Raw genomic sequence first — 20932 nt, 5'->3', positions numbered from 1 at the left:
CAGAAACGACTTCCTAACACTTAAATCAATACTCGATGTTAACAAATTTCTCTTCTTCAGAAACGCTTTCCTTGCCATTGCCAGTCTACATTTTATATCCTCTCTACTTCGGCCATCATCAGTTATTTTGCTCCCCAAATAGCAAAACTCCTTTACTACGTTAAGTGTCTCATTTCCTAATCTAATTCCCTCAGCATCACCCGACTTAATTCGACTACATTCCATTATCCTCGTTTTGCTTTTGTTGATGTTCATCTAATACCCTCCTTTCAAAGAAACTGTCCATTCCGTTCAACTGTTCTTCCAAGTCCTTTGCTGTCTCTGACAGAATTACAATGTCACCGGCGAACCTCAAAGTTTTTATTTCTTCTCCATGGATTTTAATTCCTACTCCGCATATGAACCTGTTAAAACTCTGAAAACTACAAAAGTCTTGTATGTAAAATAACAAGTGCAGCTCTTTAGCTTGTGCTCAGACACCATCCGGTTCCTATCACAAGTGATCAGACACAGATAAAATTAAAACTGCTGTGGAATATGAATTTTATTCAGGCGGTACAGACAGTGTAAGGATTAGGATTGCAAGGCTTCTGTTTGCAGATTTTGAAAGTGAAAGTAAACTTCCATGGAACTGTGAAGGTGAATAATGTGCAAGTCAGAAACCTTTGTTTCTATCTGTAATATGTAAAAAATACTGATGTCTGTTGTAGATTATCAATCTAAACTTAGTTACTGTTTCAGAAGCGCTGTCTCGAGTGGTATTAAAGAACAAATATTGTTTTAAGAAAACAAACTGCACTGTCCAAAGTGTTGTTAGTAACAAACAGCAAATGACAAAATAGTCCACAGGGCTATCCAGAAAAGTCGTGGTGTTTGTCAGGTGTTGATAGCTGCATACTAAGATGTATTATGAAGGAATTTTCTTGAGGAGGGAGAATCGGATTATCAGTGGATGAGTGCAGTGGGTCAGATTTGGAGTTACCATAAGTCATTGATCTGTGGTGATTTGCAAACACAGAAGTATCTCTTAGTTTGTCATGCAGTTTCGCTGGACTAAAACCAATAAACATTGCTAACCCACTTAGTCTACCATTGATACGCTAATAATTATCAACAACTCGTGATCCAGAGATACTGCACTGCCTGTAATCATCTGCATGCTAAAATTTCAGAACTTTGAATCGATTGTAGAATTCTAATTGCAGTTTGTGCTATCAAATTTCTGATATTGTCCAGAAAGTTGTATAGTTAAACTGATTATAGATGCATCTACAGAACATCATTTATTTATGTTTTGTTACTGTTATATGTTAAATTTGAATGTAGCAGAAAGACGTGAGGTTTTTATGTGCTGAAGATACTCTTGAATATATTATTTGCCTTAACTTAAAATAGTTTTAACAAGTAATGCATGTGTGCATATGTGAGCATGAGCATGTGCTACAGTTAAAACATTCTGTTCTTTATTGTATACTAAACCCTTGTGGTAATAAAAGTAGTTGCTAATTACAGTGTGAAGAACCATATCAGTGCCATAGCATATGTAGATTTAAGTGCATGTATTTAGGATAAATGTTTTCAAATCACAATTAAGTATACAAGAGTTCTTTCTTGTAGAAGGCCATTTTCAGTTTCTTTCTTATCCCTTCATCAACCTCAGTCACTGCTCAGTCTGTAATGTCATTTTTGTCAGTAGTTTGGGTAGAAAATAAATCTTGTGATAGATGCTATGATGTTACATTTGGTGGATTTAGGAAATTTACTTCCCTTTTGGAGTAGTGTATACATTCTTTTAGTTGTGGCAGATTGGCTTCTCCCTCAACTTTCTTCAAGTATTGGAGGTACTCATTAAATCTGTATCAGACTCGATATCAATGAGGATTTTGCATAATAACTGTATTAACTCCAGATTAAGTGCAAATGCACTTGTGTACAAAAATATTTCTATTTCCATGAAACATTGACACACCTTTGCAGCATAGACAACTTGATTTTATTATGAAATACTCTTATCAGTCTTGACAAAGAAATAAAACGTAGGAAAATCATGGGCAGAATAATGGTATAAATTAGGGTAGATTGCTACAGATCACATAAAGGCAGCAGTGTGCAGCGGCCATCTACATCAAAAGTAGATAGTGACACACACACACACACACACACACACACACACACACACACACACACACACAGGGAGGGAGATAGGGGGAGAGAGGCAGAGACTGGCTGACTGTTATCTCTGGGCACCGTGGACCAATTGGAGGGAGAAGTGATTTCAGTTGGGGGCAGAGGGTTCCAGAAGATGTGGGGAGTGGGAAGGAGGAGGGATAGCAGGATAGGTGTGGGGGAAGATGCTGTGGTGTTGTCTGGGAGCATGTGGGACCATGACAGGGACAGGATGATGGGCTGTTCATTGCAGCATCCGGAGGCTCTGCTGTTGGTGGAGTGGGGAAAGGGGATGAGGGTAGGGGGGGGGGGGGGGGGGAACACTATGGAGGTGCACTAGAGGGATAAAATGTATGTGTGAGGGTGAAGTGGGAGCACAGACAGGGATATGGGCAGGTAGATGACATGAGCTAGCAAGTGAAACTGCACAGTTGGTATTCTACATCCATACTTTGCAACCCACCTGACAGTGTGTGGTAGACTGTACTTCTAGTGCCACTCTCTAATGCCCCCATCTTCCCTATTCAATTTGTGAATGGCACTTGAGAAGAATTATTGGCACTAAATCTCCGTATTAACTCTGTTTCTCGGACTTCCTTGTTATGGTCATTTCGTGAGATGTGCCGGAAGGAAATAATACGTTATCCAACTCTTCGTGGAATGTATTCTCTTGGAATTTCAGTATTAAACCTCTGTGATGCACAACACCACTCTTTTTGCCTCTGCCAATAGTTTGCTTAGCATCTCCATAATGCTCCCTTGTAAACTAAGTGATCTAGTGACGTAATGCATTGCTGTTCATTGCACCTTGTCTATGTGTTCTGTTAATCCAAACTGGTAATGATCTTGGGTTAATCAGCATTGTTCAAGAACTAGCCAAACAAGTGTTCTGTAAGCCACATCTTACATGGAGGAACTAAATTTTTGTTCTATAGTAGTGGAATGGTGGAATGTAGGCCCATTTAAGGACCTCCACCATGTGTTGTCTTTTAGAGCCTTTATGCTTGCATTGCAAAACCCAACCTAGATTTTAGGGGTTTAGAACATGGTCTTTCTAACAGAAGTAGTTAAAAGAGTTTGCAGAGGACTTGTTTGTGGAAGTTGGTTAAATATATCAATTTTTGACAAAGTTACAAAAAATGTCAACTTTGCCCTCGGTATGTAAACTATTGGAAAGCAGGAGGAGAATGGAACTTTATATTGTAAGCTTTCGTATTGGTAAATTATCTGCAAAGTTTCAGGCTTATCCCACAATTACTTCTGGAGATATAGAAAAGCTAAACTTCACATTTTTTTCTAGTGTCTATTTTTTGACAGGATTTGCTTCAGATTATCCATATGAAAATTGCCAGGATTTTTTTTTTTTTTTTCAAAAAATGGTTCAAATGGCTCTGAGCACTATGGGACTTAACATCTGAGGTCATCAGTCCCCTAGACTTAGAACTACTTAAACCTAACTAACCTAAGGACATCACACACATCCATGCCCGAGGCAGGATTCGAACCTGCGACCGTAGTGAATCTTTTTTTATTATTTCACTAAAGTGAGCACAAAATGTTGTACAAGGTACCATAATTTTGTTTCTTTCAAGAAAATATTGCCGGAGATGATATGCTTCAAATTTGTAGAAAACTCATGGATGCACTGTTCATAGCTGCACTACGGGGTCAAACAAATGATTATATCTACGGAAGTATTGAATTAGTGATTATGAAACTTTATCAATGTTTATTGGGAACATGTGCAAGTGTTCATGCAAAATTTCATCGAAATCTTTGATAGTCATGTGGGAATTTCCCCTGAAATTAAATTATTGGCATGGACTGGCCTGTGTACAGTATGTGCAATATTTTACGTATATTTGCTTTCAGAGTCAACTGCCAGTCCCTCCACAATTTGTCAGTCCTGTGTAGGTTGTCTTGCAGTTTGCTACAATCTTCTAACATAGCTACCATCTTAAAGACAAGTGCTTCATCTGCAGACAGCCTCATGGAACTTCTAATGTCGTCCACTAGATTTTATAGTAAGCCTATCATACTTCCTTGGGGTACTTCCAAAATTACCTTAACATTTGTCAGTTTTGTTCTGTTAAGAGTGGTGTGTTGAATTCTGTCTGCGAGGATGTCTTGAATCCAGTCAGAAATGTGGTCCAATGCCCGGTAAGTTCCTAGTTTCCTCACAGACACTGTGGAATTGTATGAAACGCGTTTATGAAATCTTGAAACGTGGCATCAACCTGAGGACAAATATCTATGGCACTCCGGATCTCAGGGATGAACAGAGCAAGCTGAGTTTTGCTCCAAGAATGACTTACATGAGCATAAACATTTTCAAAAATTCTAAAACAGATTGACATCAATGATAACAACAAATTATTATGTGCAGCTGTTGTACAGCGCTTCTTGAGAATGGGTAAATCTTGTATTTTCTTTGTTCCCAGTTAACTAGATCGGTAACCTTCCTTGCCCCAGTGACATACGATTGGTAGACGATGTTTCCTCCAGTTGCTCTACATATTTTAAAGCAGTTTCTAAGACCTTGTGTCCTTCATTGTGAGAAATCTTGGGCGCAATTTCCTCATCTACATCTGCTTCTTCCTCTTCTTCTTTTTCGTTTACCATGTTGACTTTCATCTGTCACTTCAAATTCTTCATCTTGGGCAATCCATTCATTTATGTCATCTTCTGTGGCGTCAGCACATCCTGGAACTTTTCGTAACAATGAAAGCAGGGTAGTATTTTCTGGTTCGGTCTGCTGCTGTAGATTTTCATCATCTGGAGAATTTTCTTGATTTTCCTGTAGCAAAATTTTCCAGGATTTCGCAGTTATATTTGCTCCAACACTCTCCCAAGATTGGGCCAAGTCATAAGTTACATCTTTCAGATTAATATGGCGCAACTGCTCTAGCATGTCTTCTCCCCTGTCCATAGCCTTAATTAAAGAGGAAAGCAAGTTTCTGCGGTAGTTTCTCTTCAGTGTCTCAAAGGTCCCTTGGTCCATAGGCTGACATAAGGATGTGACATTTGGAGGCAAAAACATGGCCTTTATATCTTGATCTTGAAGTTTATCTTCATTAGGATGACAAGTGGCATTGTCTAGAAGAAACAGTGCTTTGTGGGGCAAGTTGTTGGCTTTCAAAAACTTTTCAGTTTGTGGCACAAACTCATTAAAAACCATTCTTTAAAAATGTCTGATCTCATCCAAGCATTTTTTTTGGTTGTAATATTTCACTGGTAAAGCATTTTTAGATACATTTTTAAATGCTCTCGTTTTTTTTTGCTTACCTATCATAGACAGTTTCATTTTCAAATTTGCTGTGGCATTACTGCATGCAAGAATTGCGACTCTTTCTTTGCTATGTTTGTAGCCTGGAGCTGCCTTTTCGGCCGTTGATGCTAATGTTTTTTTCCGGTAACATTTTGTAATTGAGACCTGTCTCGTCACAGTTAAAAATTTGATTGCTTGTTAAGTTTTCCTTGTCCAATAACTTGTGAAGTTTATGCTAAACAATTGAACAGCTTCAGAATATGCTGAGAGCTTTTAACCATAGACAATAAGTTGCCAAATTCCATATCTTTTCTTCCACCTATCGAGCCAGCCTACACTAGCTGTGAGAAAAGGTTCACCTTCATTTAGTTCATTACGAAACTTTAAGGCTCTTTCCTGCAAAATAGGTCCCGACATGGGTACACCTTTATCTCTATGTTAAGTAAACCATAGGAACAAAGCTTCACTTAGTTTTTCATAATCACATTTTTTCATGGTTTTGTGATCTTCCAAAACAGCCGAGGTTGCTCGCTGAGAACACCACTTCCTAATTTCAGTGCGGTTCCTTTTCCAGTCTCCAACTGTTGTTATCGCGACATTATAATCTTGCGCCACTTTTAATAAAGTTCCACCATTGCTATTATTTTTAAAGCTTTAAGTTTTTGTTCCTTTGAAACGACCACCTTTTTCCGTTTTGAAGCCATCACCACAAATTTTTACAATAAACAAAGTGCAACACGTCCACTCGACTGCAGATCTAAGGTAGCACTGAGGAGTGAGGAGTAGCAGACGGCGACAATGAACTGAGCATGAACAAACAACACGTTAGCCACTGACCTGTCGTTGGCTGGGGCACAACCGGCGTGGTGAAAAGGGCGGATAACATAGGTCAGATAACCGAAGATCGGATAATCGAGACTCTACTATAAATGGCCGCTACAAGGATAGCAGTTTCTTTCGCATAATCTGTGTTATCTTACATTTTACTAATCTACTCCAGATGGCTTTCCACTGCTAAGCAATCACACTTAAGTTTCTGTTCCATGATCACTCATCTCAATATCTGTCATTCCAGCATTGGTGCAGTAATTAAAATGAGAGACCATACTGCGATCTTCCAAGGTGAAACCATTCGGAAGACTGAATTCAGTATTTTGGCCTTCTTCCATCTTCTTCCATTCCAGTGACTAAATGGTCACTGAGTACTGAATAGATAATGTTCATCTCCTTACTGACTTGACATAAGAGCAAAAGTACTTAGTTTTTGGTCAGATTGATTGGCAAGATTTACTTTGTGTCATTAAGCGCTGCTGTCATTGTTCTCCTTAAGCTGATTCTCACTTTGTTTATCTTTTGTCACAAAGGTTTCGACTTCTCTTAGGAAGAATCGAGGTATCTCTCACTCAGTTACTCTCTCTCTCTCTCTCTCTCTCTCTCTCTCTCTCTCTCTCTCTCTCTATAATACTGCACCTGACAGTCCACTATCCTCTCTGTGCTATGTCCCTGCTTGCAACACATTGTCGTATTTTCCCACCCCTTTCCTCACTGAGATTGCTACTATGTGGAGTCACAGTACGTCCTGGAGATGACTCTCTCTCTCTCTCTCTCTGTCTCTCTCTCTCTCTCTCTCTCTCTCTCTCTCTCTCTCTCTCTCTCGTGTGTGTGTGTGTGTGTGTGTGTGTGTGTGTGTGTGTGTGTGTGTGTGTGTGTGGGGAGGGGGGGGGGGGTGCACGCGTGTGTCCGTTGTCAGATGGCTAAATAGCACAGTCTTTCAAAAATGTCTTCCCTTTGCTTAACATCTAATCTATGTGGTCAGTAGCAATCTGTCATTATACGTATTAACAAAGAAATGATTTCAGCAAAAGAGTCATCTTTCATACATGGCGTAAAACTGCTTCCGCCCCCCCCCCCCCCCACACACACACATTTGAGGCTTTAATGAAACAAATGTGTTACACATGTATCAAAGTATTTTCCATCACTGGCCAGTACTTTCGCCCAGCTTTCATGCAGTGTACGAATGCTGCCTCACAAAGTTGTTCATCTTTTGAAGCGATCCACGAATCGATCCAATTTGTGACTTCTAATGAGATTGGAAGTGTTGGTCAGTCAGACCGTGCACCATTGATCTAAACAGGTGATAGTCAGAGGGAGCAATGTCTGGAGAATACGGTGGATGGGGTAGGACTTCCCATTTTAACGCTTCCAAATACATTTTGACCTCTTTTTTGCAACGTGGGGTCGAGTGTTGTCATGCTGCTAAATCACTTTATCATGCCTCTTGCTGTATTGCGGCCGTTTGTCTTTTAATGCTCTGCTCAGACACATTAATTGCATTCATTAACGAGCACCTGTGATTGTTTCGCGTGGTTTTAACACTTCATAGTACACGACACTGAGCTGGTCCCACCAAATGCAGAGCATGATCTTGGAGCCGTGAATGTTCGGTTTGGCCATAGACGTGGGAGCATGGCTGGGATATCCCCATGATTTTTTGCATTTATGGTTATCGTAATGAACCTATTTTTCGTCCCTGGTCACAGTGCAATGCAGAAATCCCTTCCGTTTTTGCCTCTGAAGCAACTGTTCACAAACACGCAAACACCGTTCAACGTCTCTTGGTTTCAGCTCACACAGGACCCAAGTTCCTTCTTTCAGAATCCTACCCATAGCCTTGAGACGTTTTGAAATGGCTTGCTGTGTCACTCCCACTAGTCGTGTCAATTCTTCTAGAGTTTGACGCGAGTCTTCACTCAGCAATGTCTCCAATTCTGCATCTACGAAAACACTCTCTCTTCCACCGCTATGCTGGTCTAAGATGTTAAAATCACCATTCTTGAAGCGTTGGAACCACTTCAGACACGTTCTTTCACTAACAGTGTCCTTATCATATGTACTTGATAGCATTCAATGAGACTCGGCCACTGTTTTCTTCATATTGAAACAAAACAGTAACATCTTCTGCAAATGATGAGAATTAGGCTCGTAAACAGACATTTTCAATCAAGAACAACTTTATGATGAAGACGCAAATCGACTAGTGTTTGAATGATGTTATGTTGACCGAGGTCCGAGCCAACTGCCTGACGTCTGCTATCTGTGCTTTTGACTGCTACTTACAGTTGTCGTCACCTAGAGGCAAACGGCAGAAGCAAAGTTTACACCTTGTAGTTTAAGAACATTAGCCATTTAGCTGAGGGCCATTCAAATGCCAGGCAATCCCTGGCAGACAAAGACTACCACTTGTGTGAAAATTTAAGGCATCCACTGCCACCTCCACTCACACATATTGTACCATTGAAGAACCTGAAAAAAGTAATTACCATACATTAGTAAACCAACTGCTCTAATACTGTTGAACTCTGTGAAGACTTGATTTTATACGATTGAGGCCTCCTATAATAGCATTTGTTGTTTGTGCCTTGTGGGCTTTCCTACACATTTCACTGTCTGCAAATTTCTCCCCTCACTTTCTCAGTTCTTCAATAGGCTTCTTTCATTCTTTGTTTCTTCCTCTTCATCTTCCTTTTTTTCCCTTGGCTTCGCAGATATTTATATGAACGGTTTTTATATTCTGAAGATCTAATGTTCTCTGATTTCTTGTTTTCAGCACCATAAACAGCTCCTTGAAATGTAAAACTTCTGGTTCGGTGCCAAGTGTATCATCTGTAGAAGATATGTTACGCTCCAGGGGTTGTCCACCTGCAGCTCTGAAGTTTCTTTCATCGCAAGTTTTGGAGTGGCATTTAGTTCCCGAGTCAATGTATACAGAGAAACCATCACCACCTTCTCTTGTTTATGGAGCAGTGCATTTGGCAAGATTATTTGGTAAGTTATAATGGGCAAACATTCAGAATGAAGGTATGTCATTATATTTATATCAATCATTTGACAGATTATATGAAGTGAATTATTTTCCAGTTAAATTACCAGGCCTCCTCCATAATACAGACATGCAGGCAAGAAAACTTAAGCTTGTGTTGAGACACTTGCAGCTAATTCTAAAGTAAGTACTTAATTCTTTTTTCTTTATTAATCGCATCTTGAGACATTATAGCATCAGACCCCCAAGTGGTAATGAAAAAGCTTCATTTATGGGTCTGTAAAGAAATAATGAAATGCAATATTTAAACCTGTTAGTAAAATTTTCACTGTAAATTTTTAAACCGCAGCTATTGATTTCCTTTAGTTTAACTATAGCCTGATTAAAATTACTTGTGGATTGACACTTAAAACACTGGAGCAGGTTTCCTCCAATCAGAACACTTAACATGATGACCAAACTGTTTGCTGTTGTCAAACTGCAACAACAATTGGCCAGTTCATGTGAGCTTCCTTGACTGGATTTCTTTCTTGATGTGCTTGGAATTTTGGACCCCAATTCCAGGGCCTGCCCCTTTTACTTGGGATTTCATCAGATGTGGTAACACCCAAAAAATGCTAATGAAAAATGCACCTTAGTGGATCCTTTCACACAAGACGTGATTCAGTGTCACATATATTACTCAGTTGACAAAGTCTTCAACTCAAAGGAATTATCCAACTGGGACAGAAATTGGTAGATGTGGTGTACATGTACAGAGAACCAGATGATGACAATGTCGGGAAGAAATGGATGATTTATTGAAGAGAAAGAGCTTCACAAACTGATCAAGCCGGTAATGCATTGAGTCACCTCTAGCCCTTTTGCAAGCAGTCACTTGGTATGGCATTGATTGAAACAGTTGTTGGATATCCAAATTCTATCCAATTGGCACATTTGATCATCCAAATCTTGATCTGGTTGGAGGGCGCATCCCATAATGTCTCTAATGTTCTCAGCTGGGGATAGATCTGGTGATCTTGCTGGCCGAAGTAGGGCTGAAGCTCTTAAGACCCACTGTAAAAACTCCCACCATGTACGGGTGGGCATTATCTTGCTGAAATATAAGCCCAGGTGACTTGCCATGGAGGGCAACAAAACACAGCATAGATTTTCATTGACATATCACTGAACTCTAAGGGGTCCTGCTATGAAAAGAAATGGCATCCCAGGGCCATAACTCCTGCCTGTTGGGCCATATGGTGGGCAACAGTCAGTTGGTATCCCACCACTGTCAGGGGCATCTCCAGACGTGTCTTTGGCCTGGAATCTCTATGACTGGAGTAAAATTGTCTTCGGTGATGAGCCCCACTTCAAATTTAACCCCAATGACCAATGAAGACGTGTCTAGACTCTCCCCAGACATTGGTGGAATAACCAGGTGACTGAGCAACTTACCTGTCACCAAGTTAACACTTCGATAGGCAAAGCATTTCTGGAAAGCTAGCACACTCTCTCTCCCTCCCCCCCCCCCCTCCCTCCCTCCCCCCCTCCCTCCACCAGTGCTACCACACAATCAAATATGACAGACCTCAGAAGTTACTGATAGTGAATACTTTATATAACCAATGGGTGATGTAGGATTAACTCTGTCCCTCTGCTTCCCTTTTTTTTTTACAGGGAGAGAGCAGGATTCAGTGTAGAATTTAAGCAAGAACCTCCTATGATTATTTATAAGGTCACTTCCTAATTTAATTTTGACTGCTTCCTTAGTAACATTATTCTACAGTATCACCTATGCCGAGCCAATATTCTGAAATAGTATATTTTCTTGGCTGCTACAGGAGTGTGTGATGCTGATAGGCAGTATATAATTCCTAATGGTCTCATCAATATGAGATGCCACAACTGTGAGGAGTAAGATATACATCCGCCATAGACAAACAAATACCACCCTTTATGGATCCTTAAAGGATCCTAATCTTAGGTGGTGGACGAAAAACACATTTTGCATCATATTTATGCAAAATATGACCTGTCCTGTTGGAAATGCTTCCTGTTTAATGTGAAAAGGCTTTTAGTGTTACCTTGGTGTTGTCATCACTCAACCAGCACATGGTTGGTCCTCAGAGCAAAATCCTGCATGGCGGCCCGCTGTGCAGCACTGTTGCCATATGGGGTTGTCAGGGCCACTCTGTGGCTTAATTGCCTCATCTGACGTGCCAGCACTGCCAGCTTCTAACAATAGGCAGCTCAGTATGCTGCAGCTCACTGCTACAGACAGGCTGGGCTGCCTATCAAATATACAGGGCTATTACAAATGATTGAAGCGATTTCATGAATTCACTGTAGCTCCATTCATTGACATATGGTCACGACACACTACAGATACGTAGAAAAACTCATAAAGTTTTGTTCGGCTGAAGCCGCACTTCAGATTTCTGCCGCCAGAGCACTCGAGAGCGCAGTGAGACAAAATGGCGACAGGAGCCGAGAAAGCTTATGTTGTGCTTGAAATGCACTCACATCAGTCAGTCATAACAGTGCAACGACACTTCAGGACGACGTTCAACAAAGATCCACCAACTGCTAACTCCATTCGGCGATGGTATGCGCAGTTTAAAGCTTCTGGATGCTTCTGTAAGGAGAAATCAACGGGTCGGCCTGCAGTGAGCGAAGAAACGGTTGAACGCGTGCAGGCAAGTTTCACGCGTAGCCCGCAGAAGTCGACGAATAAAGCAAGCAGGGAGCTAAACGTACCACAGCCGACGGTTTGGAAAATCTTACGGAAAAGGCTAAAGCAGAAGCCTTACCGTTTAAAATTGCTACAAGCCCAGACACCCGATGACAAAGTCATACGCTTTGAATTTTCAGCGCGGTTGCAACAGCTCATGGAAGAGGATGCGTTCAGTGCGAAACTTGTTTTCAATGATGAAGCAACATTTTTTCTTAATGGTGAAGTGAACAGACACAATGTGCGAATCTGGGCGGTAGAGAATCCTCACGCATTCGTGCAGCAAATTCGCAATTCACCAAAAGTTGACGTGTTTTGTGCAATCTCACGGTTTAAAGTTTACGGCCCCTTTTTCTTCTGCGAAAAAAACGTTACAGGACACATGTATCTGGACATGCTGGAAAATTGGCTCATGCCACAACTGGAGACCGACAGCGCCGACTTCATCTTTCAACAGGATGGTGCTCCACCGCACTTCCATCATGATGTTCGGCATTTCTTAAACAGGAGGTGGTGGGGATCATGATCAGCAATTCATGTCATGGCCTCCACACTCTCCTGACTTAACCCCATGCGATTTCTTTCTGTGGGGTTATGTGAAAGATTCAGTGTTTAAACCTTCTCTACCAAGAAACGTGCCAGAACTGCGAGTTCGCATCAACAATGCTTTCGAACTCATTGATGGGGACATGCTGCGCCGAGTGTGGGAGGAACTTGATTATCGGCTTGATGTCTGCCGAATCACTAAAGGGGCACATATCGAACATTTGTGAATGCCTAAAAAAACTTTTTGAGTTTTTGTATGTGTGTGCAAAGCAGTGTGAAAATATCTCAAATAATAAAGTTATTGTAGAGCTGTGAAATCCCTCCAATCATTTGTAATAACCCTGTACATCTTGCACTGTGAACCAAGCTCTACTACTGTAGACATGCTGTTACCTCACTGTTGATATTTCCCAAAATGCCATGAAAAGCATTTAACATAAAACTGATGGGGCAGAAATATTTTTCTTTGCTAAAAGAAATGTCATTTTACACAATGCATGCAAAGTAAGTGCTCTGCAATATATTTGATATAATTTTCTTAAATGCCTTTTTTTGGTAAAATGTGCACAGGTAGTTTACTAATATAGTAGAAGTCTCGTACACTGAAGAGCCAAAGAAACTGGTACACCTGCGTAACATCGTGTAGGGCCCCCGGGAGCACGCAGAAGTGCCGCAACAGGATGTGGCATGGGCTCGACTAATGTCTGAAATAGTGCTGGAGGGAACTGACACTTTGAATCCTGCAGATGTGTCCATAAATTCGTATGAGGGGGTGGAAATCTCTTTTGACCAGCACATTGCAAGGCATCCAAGATACGTTCAGTAATGTTCATGTCTGGGGAGTCTGGTGGTCAGCGGAAGTGTTTAAACTCAAAACATAGTGAGTAGAAGAAAAAGTGTGCCATCTCCGCTAGTTCACAGGTTCCACCGCGAGATGTCAGTTGTTCCACTTGTGACCCACGGAAATACAAGTTATTAAGCCAAACGTTGCATGCGAACTTATTCATTCATAAAATTTATGTAATCATATGAAAAGTAGATGGATTTAATTAACTTACCTCAGTAGACATCAGTTGTCAGCTAGTTTGGATAGTTTCCAGGCAGTCTTGGAAGTTTTTGAAGACTTCAACTCCTCCTGAATTTGTTTAATGCCAGTGAAAAACCGGCATTTTGTATAATGAAGAATCAGCTTGGGAACGATGTCCATCATATGATCTACGCAGCATCCGTGTTAGATATTTCAACAGTTATGTAATCCAAACTATTGAGGCAATCGTAAAAAAATGTCACCCCATAAACCCTCCTCGCAGAGTTTATACCGCGACTATATTTTCAACCTGCACAAGAACATAGAAGACGCCTTTCGATGGATATGTGAGCAGTGTCTTTTCTGTAGAAGATCTGTTATCTTAATAGATGTAAGTAAAGAGAATGGGATGTCAGACGAATATCCACTTAGAAGCACAAACACTTGTGGCATTTTATGGCTTTTCTTGCTTGATGCACCACGTAACATGCCAGATGATAAACTAAACATTCCTTTTCTGTGGTGCTTTCAAGACTCTCAGGAATATGTTGTGGATTGGGGTGAGCCTCTGTGAAGTTGTGTGGGACACAGTGTTTTTTTAATTACGTCTTCCATTTCCAGAACTCCGTCTCTGTTCTTTTGCTGCAAATGTCTGGCTAACATCCACATTTGGCACATCCACATTTGGCATACATATGACGTCAATGAAAATTCACATTTATGTTCGCAGTTTCCGCCAGAAGATAGGGCTAGTTTTATAGGAATGTAAACACACTGTAGCATGTGCAAGCTCAAGAAGTCTATTAATGATGGGTGATCATTGCAACTCTGAGACCTTACGATACTGAAATGATGATGAAGTGGGTCCTGATTAAATTTTGCAGTCAAGACATAGTTGAAATCTTTGTCCTACAAATATTCAGATATCTCCAATGTACTTTCAGTGATTACTCTTAGAGACTGGAGAGTTCTTTTGGAAGCAAAGCTGTTTTTTATGTTCATTAATGTTTTGTGAGCCTCTGAGTTTTTGTACAATGCATCCTTAGGAAACGAAGAATTAAGTGCGTCCACTATGCTGTTCATACATCTAGTGAATGATTCCATTGATTCACTGTCTTCGGATCCTGTTGCTTTAATTTTCCTGAAGAATTTTATACTGTTGGCTACTGAGTTACTGAATAACTGCAGGGCTGATCTTAACACTCATTCGTTCAAATGACATCGGGTTCAAGTGGGTGGAAGTAAACATGTGGCAAACTTTTAATGTGGAAAATCCTGGGAAATTATCTTCTTGATAGACTCTGCAATAAAAATTATAGTTGACAATCTCATCGTTAAAAAGTACTTCAGTTTTACCACAGAAAGTATTTTTTTTATACACACTTTGTGTGATCAGCATCTGAAAGTGATCACTCTTCTGGTTTTGTCAACAGGATTTGATATAGAGCAAGTTACTTTTTTTTTTTTTTTCTCTCTCACTAATTCCAAGACATTGCCAGACCTTTTTATTCGGTTGACTGACATCACAAGTGAAGGCAATAATTCTTGTTCCGGCTTGTTCCAGCTGGATAATCACTTGAATTAATATCTGCAAGATGATGTCGCCTGGAGTTGCGTTGCGACTTGCATACGCAGCAACAGGTTGGATCCAGTTATGCAACAGAGGAGCAAACATGAACACGAGAGAATGATTGGCAAGTTTATTCTTACAGTTGTCTGGAGTATACTCTTCTAAATTGACGAAACCATCAGCTTTCAGGGAATTGTTATTAAATTGCAATTCTTTTTGGAGCTTAATTTCATCAAAAATCAGTACACCTAAGTGTTTGGTTTTCATCTTGTTCTTCCCGAAAATGGCCTCCACAGCATGTGGATATGAGCATTTGAGACCCTTTACTAAATTTTGAAGATGTGTTTCTGAAGGAAGTGACAACAAGCCATGCTTCAAACAGTGTCTGTATCCATTGGGTGACTTAATTTTTAAGAGCACACTGTCCAGAAGAAACTCGTCTTCATACCGCATTCCCTTAGTGTTTTTTAATCGGCATTTCTTTATCATAGTGTCTGCTATCATTTTCTGTTTCTTACTCAGTTCGGAATGATCTAGGAAATATGATTGAGCTGTCTTATGATTTTCGTCTGAGAGCTGCTTTCGCAGTAGATGGATTTCTGCATTCCCTGTTCTTAGTTTATTACGTAACTGCACAACTTCCAGCTTCTTACACTTCAATGTTCTGTTTAGTGAAATGAGCGCTGCTTCTGGTACCTTCTGTACATTTTCCTCGACGGATGAAACAATGGGAAACATCGGAACTTCTTGTTGAACGTTTTCTTTACAGCAGCTACTCTTTTGCGAGTGTTTTACTGGCAGTGGTTTTCTTTTGTTTAATGTTGTTGATAGATATTTCGGTACATTTTGAAATAAATGAGGAACTGCCCCTGATTTTAGAGACCACCTTTGTCTTGGAATTTTAACTTGTTTACCCTCGATGATAAACACTTCAGCTTTTATAAGAAGTTCCCCACAGAAATGTGAATCACACATGAAATAATTGTGAGTTAGAATTCTGTCTTTCCGAGGAATTGCTCTGACCCATTTTGCAAATTCTACTTCATCTTTTGGAGGCTTAAAAAAATGTTTACCTTTACTTTCTTGGTAGCCAGATCTGCACGCTGGAACGAAACAAGTCGGCATTTTTTATCCTTCTTCAGATGTGAGTAACTATATCCCTAAACACCACTTATTCACCACAGACTTCAACTCTTCAACGTTCACTCACAACACCATAAATATACTCACAAAATAAGCACAGGCAGTAGGGAAAAACACCTTCGGATAAAGCAAAACCATGCGAACTTGGGTCTCAAGTGACAGTGCTGCTCGTAGTTCGCCGGCACGCCACCCGTCCTATGCTGCCTGTGTTAATGGGTGGGGAGTCAGTACACTTTCTCTTCTACTCACTATGCTCAGAAGAGTGTTCCAGAAGCCGTACTGTAGCAATTGTGGATGTGTGGGTGTCGCATTGTCCTGCTGCCATTGTCAAAGTCTGTCAGAATGCACAATGGACATGAATGGATGCAGGTGATGAGACAGGATACTTATGCACTTGTCTCCGGTCAGAGTCGTATCTAGTCATATAAGGGGGGGGGGGGGGGGGGGGGGAGGGGCGGCGACATATCACTCGAACTGCACATGCCACACCATTACAGGGCCTCCACCAGCTTGAACAGTCCCCTGCTTACATGCAGGGTCCATGGATTCATGAAGGTGTTTCCATACATGTACACGTCCATTTGATCAATACAATTTGAAATGAGACTCGTCCAGCCAGGCAACAGGTTTTCAGTCATCAACAGTCCAATGTTGGTGTTGGTGGGTCCAGGCGAGGCATTATATCCAAATCCGCAGTATATCGGGCTTCTATGGACATCTGATTAGATGCTTTCATTTACACTTAGAATATATTCATTTTAAGTGAAATAAAGGGTTGTTTTTGTAGAGATTTCTCTGCCATTATGCTTGTAAATTAGGTTTCGACACACAATACTCATTTTCGACACTTCCAGAATCAAATTTGATAAAAATTAGAACCAACTTCTCAGTGTTGCTGCAGCTGCATATGGCAGGTGCTGCATATCTGATTTGCCAGTTAAGTGAGTTATTGTCATGTCAAACCATTTTTGTTACATTCCAAAGAACAGTTAAGTATGGTATTACTCTGGGCTGACAGTACTATTTTGTGCTGGTGAATTATTAATGAACTGTTTTTGTGTTAAAATGATTTTCACTGTACCTTGGGCGCGATAAAACTGTCAGAATGTCTACTGTGGCATTCGCTGTGTTATTCAGTGGTTTGGTATTTAACTAATTTGTAAATGGAAATGATAATCTTATTTTATTACATTGAGTAGTTACTAAATAATTCTTCTCCCGGCTAAAGATTTGATCAAGTTGCTAAAGAACTCCAAGTTAACGTCGTGTTAAAGTGTTGTCTGTAAGTTGTGTAAGTGTCACTAAATCACAGTTCATAAAACAGATTCTATACAACTATTGATTAAAAACAAAGATGATGTGACTTACCAAACGAAAGCGCTGGCAGGTCGATAGACACACAAACAAACACAAACATACACACAAAATTCAAGCTTTCGCAACAAACTGTTGCCTCATCAGGAAAGAGGGAAGGAGAGGGAAAGACGAAAGGATGTGGGTTTTAAGGGAGAGGGTAAGGAGTCATTCCAATCCCGGGAGTGGAAAGACTTACCTTAGGGGGAAAAAAGGATGGGTATACACTCGCGCGCACACACACACATATCCATCCACACATATACAGACACAAGCAAAATGTCAAGGACTACGCAATACTTCATAACAATAGACTGCTTTTGACGTGTCTTTCTCGTGGTCCTCATTTTGATTAGTATTGCTATTGGCTTTTGCACTACTTAATTATGATGATGCTATTGGCTGACGACACCACATGTCATATGCGCTGAATATTTGGTGTCTATAGTGGCGAGGTCAAATGGCAAGAGTTAAGATTGGCTGACAAAAGCGCATTGCAGTCTTGATGTCAGTGCTTCAGAAGCTGCTGTGCCGTAGCATATTTGCTGGAATTTGTGTTTATAGTTTTTTTATTATGAAAGTATTCATTGTTAAGTTGGTATGCATTGAGGATCTTTCCAGAAACTTTTTTTTTTTTTTTCTCCAGGGTTCAGTTTTCTAAAGTGCCAGGAAGTTCTGTGCTGGTGTATAAAACATTCATTATTCAATGAATTAATAAAATGTACTACTCTAAGGGAAAGTATGTCATTCAACAGGGGAAAAACTTGCTTTCCCCAGGGGTACAGTTTTTTTTTTTTTACTATGAAAAAAGTATTTCTCACCTAGGAAAAGATTTTTCACCCAGGGCAAAAAGTGTATTTTTAACCTGAAATAGGAGATAAGTCTGCGATTATTCCCCCCCCCCCCCCCCCCCCCTTTCATATACACCCTGTTGTAGAGATGTGCAGTGCATGCCCTCTTCTGTAGTGTGTGGAGCAGCCCATCCTGCATGGTGACATCGTGGATTTGTTTAGCTGGAGATTACTGAAACTTGGTGCAGAGCAGTGCAGTGCCCGCCCATCAGATGGTCTGCTTTGCAGTAATCTGCGTAGATACAGCTCTTCAGTTACAGCGTGTAACTTCATCAGAAGCCCTTGAGCTCTGTTAATACTCCTGTGATCAAAAGTTTGTGATTATTGACAGACTTCCCTGTGGATGTAGGCTGGATGATCTACCATTGTTCCAGAACAAGCCTCTCAGAAAGAATGCAGTATGTTGCATAATTATTAAAAAGTTAAATGAAAGAATATGCAATGGGTTTGTAGGAATCAGCTTCTGTCACTATGTGTAATAATGGAAATTATTTTGAGTGTGAGAAACTTAGCTTGTGCTAAAGCCCATTGTTGAAATAGACAGATACATAACATGGATAGAGAAAGGAGTACCATCCACAAGCAAACAAGAAACTTCCAGTTAAATTTTTATGTTTTTGTGAAAGCGAACAGCAATCATTGTAGTGAGTGGCAGTAGGTAGTGGACTATCACTCTAGCCCAGTTAGTATACAGGAATAAATAACTGATAAGTGATGCACCTAAAAAAATTACAATTACTGCTATCATTTTTATGACACTTAATAATAACTTGAAAATTTTAATTTTACAGGTACCTTGAACAAAATAAAAGCTGGTTCGGCGAAGAGTTCTATGAAAGTAGTTTGGTACAGAAAATGGAATGACACACATGAGTGTTTCACATAAAGCTGGTACTTTGTTACCCTAGTACAAAAATTATTCTGTAATTTTTAAAGGACAAAAACGTTTACATTTTTATCAAACTAACATTGTTCAGCAAACGAGACAGCATGTCTAAGGTTCTTTGTATTATACTGCTAAGAAGTTTTCATTTACTCAAAATTTTGATAAGAGCATGATACTTTTTGCCGTTACAGAGAACATTGCAACGAAGGATTTGTGTCGGAAACTTGCTAAGTTTTTCTACGTGGGCATTGTTAGTGGTGTTCAGTGCAGTGCTTCATATCTCAAGCCTGTACATTGCATGCTTTGTAAAACATAATTGTATTTATTTTATGTTTGATATTTTTTTTCTTGTTCCTTGAGTGCAGAAAAGGAATGAAAAACACGGAATACCCTGGTGGTATGTACACTTGTGTTTTTATTCAGATTTATTTCAAAATTAGCCTCTTTTGAACCTGAGGTGGTTGTTTTTTGTATGCTTTCTATCTGTTATAAACATTAACTGAAATAAATTATGAAAACTGAGATGTACTACCCTTCATTACAGTGTGACAAATTACTGCTTAGTGTGTAGCTTTATGGCAAATTCAACACAAAGGTAAGATTTTGATGGGTGTTCCTTTGACCGTAGAATCAGTTACTAGAGATTGCACAAAAAAGTAAAACTGCCAATTATACTGAGTGCTGTATATTATGCAGAATGCCTTTGGGGTTCCCTCAGTGCGCTTTGGCATTAAAATCCAGCTTAGAATATGGGCTTTGCTGACACTGATAAGCAGGATGAGCTATGGTTATTTTGCTTAATTATGTAATTATCACTATCGTGCAAACCTGCAAGGGCAGTTAACCAAAAAACAAGGAATTAAAAAAAAAACTAATTATGCTAAGAGACAAAGATGCTGCTGTTGGTTGTATTGTTCATTGCTATAGACCTATTTCAGCATCTTCAGGTTATATTGGGTGGTCTTGATATCCACATGACATTGACATCTCAGTATGCTATCACATTACAGTAGAAGTTAGTACCTTTGATGTTGTTGGAGCTGTAATATGTGTTTAACCACCACTGACTCAACTGTTAGTACAGCTGGCATGTAACATCATTATGAAATAAACTTTCGTAATTCGTCAACTTTGCAATGAAACTGCTCCAGTGAAAGTTGAACACCTACTATAGCTCTGCCAACATAAAAGGAGCAAACTTATATAGTAGGGTGACAGCAGTGAGACATCAATGTCATATGGATATCAATACCAGCAGGTATAACCTGAAGATGGCAGTCATGCCCAAATAGGCCTTGTTTAATTAACAATGCAGTTGAACACGGTAGCACCATGGTCTCACAGCATAATGTGTAATGTTCTTATGATGTATACAATACAAGGGCAGGAGAGTACAAGTAAAATATTTGCTTTTAAACTGCTCTCAATTATACTTTTGTCCAATCAGTGAGTCCATTGTTGGAAATACTTTTAATCAATGTCATTTCATGATGTCTGTCTTCATGAGTGGAACCAAGATGAAATTACATGGAGATAGATCAGACCAGTAAACACTCGAGTCTTAAAAGTATCAAATTCTCATTTAT

The 20932-nt window shown here is 40.0% G+C and overlaps 1 protein-coding gene across 2 annotated transcripts in view; it reads left to right on the top strand.

Moving 5' to 3' along the window:
- LOC124775018 (male-specific lethal 3 homolog) overlaps window positions 1-19868 on the top strand; it is a 104265-nt gene extending 84397 nt beyond the window's left edge. For both annotated transcript variants that reach the window (XM_047249779.1, XM_047249778.1), the window contains 3 exons: window positions 9045-9262; window positions 9356-9440; window positions 19252-19868. In XM_047249779.1, the coding sequence (XP_047105735.1) occupies window positions 9045-9262; window positions 9356-9440; window positions 19252-19324 (376 nt within the window). In that variant the 3' untranslated portion in view covers window positions 19325-19868. The remainder of the gene's footprint in view (window positions 1-9044; window positions 9263-9355; window positions 9441-19251) is intronic.
- The last annotated feature ends 1064 nt before the right edge of the window (window positions 19869-20932 follow it).

This window comes from Schistocerca piceifrons, chromosome 2, assembly GCF_021461385.2.
Source record: "Schistocerca piceifrons isolate TAMUIC-IGC-003096 chromosome 2, iqSchPice1.1, whole genome shotgun sequence".
NCBI classification, from domain to species: Eukaryota; Metazoa; Arthropoda; class Insecta; order Orthoptera; family Acrididae; genus Schistocerca; species Schistocerca piceifrons.
This window is presented reverse-complemented; position numbering and strand designations above follow the sequence as displayed.